This window comes from Ruditapes philippinarum, unplaced genomic scaffold (genome assembly GCF_026571515.1).
Source record: "Ruditapes philippinarum isolate M1 unplaced genomic scaffold, ASM2657151v2 ctg192_1_1_1_1, whole genome shotgun sequence".
Taxonomy (NCBI): domain Eukaryota; kingdom Metazoa; phylum Mollusca; class Bivalvia; order Venerida; family Veneridae; genus Ruditapes; species Ruditapes philippinarum.
The window spans coordinates 1-5414 of record NW_026853219.1 but is presented as its reverse complement, the minus strand read 5'-3'; the positions used below and the strand labels follow the sequence as shown (position 1 = coordinate 5414).

The following is a 5414-nucleotide window of genomic DNA, read 5'->3' as shown; positions in this document are numbered from 1 at the left end:
TGCTTATATCTTTGAAGATGCCATCCTAGACATTGATTGATTGCATCCATTTAATCACTGCAAAATTTCAGTCTGGCATTTTTTTCCCATTTTTTAACAAAACATCGCTAAAATTCCCAATTGCATTGGTATGGGTCATATTCCCAAAATCCTGCAAAAAAATCTCTGTAAAATATCAATTTCTGATCAGTGAAAAAATCTAGATCTACTTGAAAATGTCTGTTAAATCTTTTGTAAAGAAGTTATTTTCTTTTTAAGTATCATGGTTATAAACAGACAATATATGCATACATGTGAATACAATATATGATGGTGATAAACAGACAATATATGTCTGTTGAATACAACATAATGATGGTTATAAAAGGACAATTATATTTTCAGGTGATATTATCATGTTTCCACGTTTGAATATAAAAGATGATTGAGTTTTGTACCAGAAGACGGATGGTACTGGCCATTCTTGTACTTTTTAGGTGCGTATTTTTAATGTAAATAGTACTGTATGCTTCAAACAGTGATGTTTTTTTTCCCTCCCTTTAATGAAAGGGTCTAGGTAAGTCTACTTAGCCATCTTTTAGTCTTGAAGTTGGGAAAATTTCATTCTCAACTGACTCGGCAACAGCTATATTAGGAATTTACTTTAGCTACTTTAACTTTTTGATAAAATATTGTTGATGTATATAATGTATATTTTCTGACAAAGTATGTTTTCTTACTTTTGTTTTCAGTTTAACAGTGGTAACTTTGATTGTTGAAGGTAGATGGTCAAACAATCATAAAATAGCTGAAGTAAATGCAGGTATAAATAGATAGATATAATTACATGTACTGTTCAGAAATAGGTTTCCACTTAAAATATTGATTTATACTTTCATGACAATATGTTTAGCTGAAGAAAACTAAGTACATGTAAGTTTATGAGCAGAAAATGAATATTTTAGTCAAACTTTCATTTCCTTACAAGCCTATTATGTGATTCACTTCTGTAAAGTTCATAACTACCAGTTAAAATTGAACTACATGTGTAACTTGTTATTAATTTATTAAAAGCATTTTATAATACTGCATGTTTGTAATGTCGTTTTTCATTGGATAATCCAGACATTTATATAGTTTTATGTACATGTATACGGCTGCTTTCAATATGTGAAAAAAACATCTGTCTTTTCTGTAAAAAAAGTTTCTTGTATTAAATATTTGTTTCAAAGATTCCTGACAGGTTATATGGCAGTATATAAATGGTTGTATGCAATATAACTCTCACCTAGCAGCCAGAGTAATATCTGCAACCAATTAAATAGGATCATATACCCAGTAACCTGTCCGGAATCTATATAACTAATAAATCGTAATAATTTATCAGAACCTGACTTTTATCGTCAGTTGAGACCTTGGACTTGACAAGCATTTTTACAAGGTGCCAGTGCAGAATTAACTACTACCTTTAATTGTTCTCTGTACTCGACAAATGTCCTCTTGTTTGCCATTGCACTAACAGAGTTAAAGATTCCTCTTATTTATTTTCAGAAAATGAATCAAGCTGTGGCTCAGAACCTGTGAAAGTTATTGAGTCATGTCAACAATGCTCAACCCTTGAAATAGTCAGTATAATCTTAATATACATGTTATAAGAATAAGAATAGTTTATTAAACCAAGCAAGGTACAATTCAGGGGTTCCCTTAATGGAAGTTTGGGAATCATTTACTCCTTGATTTTGGCTTGTGACTTCCAAAATCTAATACTTGTGACTTCCAAAATCTAATACTTTTCCTTCTTTACCTATATAATGTGACTTCCAATAGCAGAGATTTTGAAGTCTCTGACTTCCAAATTTTGAAACTTAATTGAATATAACAATCTAAATAAAATGGTCAATGCTGCCTTTGAAAGTGTACATTTGATTTCAAAACTTCTAAAAAAGAGTAAAATGTACAGGAAAATAACAGTCACTCCATAATTTCAGAATGCAGGACAAGTTTACTGTTTAAAGACCGGTTACCGGGAACAGATACAATGTGGAAAGGGTAAACATAAAGAAAATGTTTTCAAGAGAAGGTGAATATACTTGTTAACATTATTATTAACATTCAAAATTTGATTTATTTTGCGTGATTTAGTAATCTGATATCAGTTTCAATAATCTGTATGTCTTTTTCTTCAAGTCCAAATGAAGTCATTTCAGGCTGTGGATTAGAGTACATGCAGTGAATAACTTTAGTAAAGTTTGAATCCTTTTAATTAAACCAAACATCTTACTGATCAAGAATTTTGTCTGTATGAAAATTGTATTGGAACTAGAGGAGTTTCCTATTTGGACAAACTACTCTTTGCATAATAAAAGTGACAGTTTTTAGCTTTTTTCAGTGGGTAAATTATAAAGATTAAAGAGGATAAAAATTGAATAAACAATGCAACAATGTTTGGTTTAAATTGGGATCACAAATAAGTGTATTATATGATTCTGAAAATTAAAATTTATGGCAATATTTAGATGAATTAGAGCATTGGTTGAGTGGTAAAGATTTAGATTATTAATAATTGGTACTCCACCACTGTTGATTGAAAGTCTGCCTTCTGTATTGTTAAAAAGCTATTCCAACTAAATTGTGAAAAAAATGCATTGTGGGAATTTTTTTGGTTTTCCTCTATCTTTACAACATGGAATGCCCTCATTTCACCTTTATAGTGTCAGTGTGTCTAAGATTTTAAATCAGGCAAAGAATTACACAAAAACTTTATTATCCTTTGCAGATTTTTCCATTTTATGTTCTTCATAATTATAATCTTTGTAAGAGTTTCAAATTTTATGGGGTTTCTTTTACAGCTTTTTGACCTCAGTGGAGCTCCTTAAATGTGTAAAGTTTTGTTACATTTCAGTTGTAAAGTAGATCCATGGGTTGAGGAGAGGAAATTCTGGATCCTTGAACTGATAACATGTATTGTGGGAATAGGTACTTATGGTATAGTTCGCCACAGACAGGGAATTCTTGATCAACAGTTAATGGAGAAGGTGAACAGACAAATTGCTGCATGATGTGTTCATGGAAACATTGATTTTTGTATGGTATCATTTTTGTGCCGGTGTATGCGGTGTACATTCTTAAGGATGGATGTGTCATAAAGTGTGAAGTGAATTTGAATGTGTTTAGGGAAGATTATTTGAAAGAAGAATTTATGTTGAGCATTTGGTTTATTGGAATTGCTCCATTTACATTGTATCAAAGCAACTTTTCTTAGGGTATGTTTTTAATTTGATGAAACAAAATATCCCTGTGAATGTCATCTCAGATTCAGGGCTGGTAAAATGGTATTCAGTGTTTTAATGAAATAAGAGTAAGGTTTTAAAGTGGCATTGCTCCAGATGAATAAAAAAATTAAATTCAGAAATGTAATGTGATATTAAGAATTTTTATTCACACTCTATATAATGTCTAACATTTTATGTTTAAAAATTTGACTGAAATTACTTTTTTTGTCTTTACATTCCTATCAATTTACAAAAAAGAATTTAGGGCAAACTGTGCAGTACTTTGATTCAAGGCTTTTCAAAATTACAATTAGTCAGATTTCACATATTTTTACATCTTTATCTAAATCATTTTATGTTCTTGAAAATCTTTGGACAAGCAAGCTTTACAAAAAAATGTGAAATTAATGTTGATTGACACATTATTTTTGTTGTTTGCATATAATTTAAGCTGTATTATCTAATGCATTAATACATTTATGTATTAAGATATGACCTTGCTTCTATATGACCTTGACCTAAAAGGTCAAAATTTGGAAATTCACCATAATTTTATGATTTATTAACAAAATGGGGATCATGGTATTTTTTGTTTTGAGAAGATAGTTATCTTCTTAAATTTCAGTGTATCATTAAGTGCATGTATGTCAATAAATGTTTAAACATTATGAATGTATTTTAAGATGATATTTTTGCTATGTTTTTAAGTAAATATTGGAGGATGTGTATTTATACAAATATTCATAAATATTTATGATGATCATGTTATGTTTAATGCCAAATAAAAAGAAATACATAGTTACTTAGTTTTTTCCCTTTTTCTTTATTTTATTATGATTTTTGTCTGGACAGGAGGTTGTATTTCTCATGGAAAGCATATAATAAATAAAGATTTTATTGCCCGTGTTTACAAGCTATTGTGGAAACAATAAATATACTAAACAAAATACCAAATTATTGTTCAAGGTTGAGTATATTATCATTCTCTTTAAGTGTCCAAATTATGTGTCAAATTTAATCAGCTATCATGTAATGTAGTATTCAGGACGGAACATCATCAAGGATGCTAAGCTGAGCTTTTTAGGCTGGTTTGGTAGACATGACTAGACTAGTCACTTCAGAGACAGCTATGAGATACAAGGGAAATGGGAACCAGTCCCTAGCTCTTATTGAAAAGATCCCTTGGGTTTTTTACATGCCTAGTGTATAGCACTGATACATGCGAGGATTACCTGGATTTCTTACCAGTACACCTCTGGTTAGGTGGGAAACACTGAAAGTGACTCTGAAAAAATCCCAAGGGTGTTAACCAGGATCGAACCTGGGACCTTGTGAGTGACAGCCAGTGGTCTAACCAACTGAGCTTTCGCGCCACCTCATAGAAAACAATTGAGGTGCAGTTTACTTTTTATATACAGGTGCTTTGTTTAAATCTTTACGTTGCTATTTTTTTTAATGAGAGACAAATATCTGGAATTTAATCTCTTATATTGGAAATCGGGGGCAAAATATCAGGATTTTTTTAATCCCACAGAGGTATCACATGTATGGACATATCTATGTGTTAGCAATGATACTAACTGCTGTTAGATTGACACTTGGTATACATTGCAGTTTAAATACAAATGCTACTGTGAATTGCAGGTAAGTCATCAACAAAAATGTTTATTTACTCACAGTGTGAGAATTGTGCAGCCCTACTGGGTCTGAAACCTGGACCTAATGGAATGTTGTTCCACTGCTCTACTGTCTGAGCTATTTGGCCACTCACACATTTTTTTCCCTAATTTCAGTTAATAGTTCTTTACTGTGTCATATGTCACAGGGTGAAAAAAAAAACATGCAGCCTGACTTGGGTTTGAACATGGGACCCTTCGGATACCATTTCACGGCTCTTCTGACTGAGCAGTAATGCAGTTTTTCATACATCTTTACCATGACTTCCCCTACTGTATTGAAATTCATCTTCGAATTTCATATGGTTTCACAAAACACATCTAAGTGACTCTGTAGATGTAAACTGTTCATGATCCCACGTTGAGCTTTCAGGCCTGACTTACACATCTTCCCAAATTAGTTAATAGTTCTATACTGTGCAAAGTTCATAGGATGAGAAAAATGTGAAGCCTTTTACCAGGACTCTCAAAATATCATTTACACAGC

The 5414-nt window shown here is 31.5% G+C and overlaps 1 protein-coding gene across 1 annotated transcript; it reads left to right on the top strand.

Annotated features, from left to right (window-relative positions):
- Positions 1-383: 383 nt before the first annotated feature.
- On the top strand, positions 384-3144 carry LOC132736137 (uncharacterized). The gene is made up of 5 exons (XM_060723218.1): positions 384-476; positions 732-802; positions 1531-1604; positions 1968-2059; positions 2882-3144. The coding sequence occupies exons 1-5, from the start codon at positions 421-423 to the stop codon at positions 3036-3038; spliced, it is 450 nt and encodes a 149-aa protein (XP_060579201.1). The 5' UTR covers positions 384-420; the 3' UTR covers positions 3039-3144.
- Positions 3145-5414: the final 2270 nt, after the last annotated feature.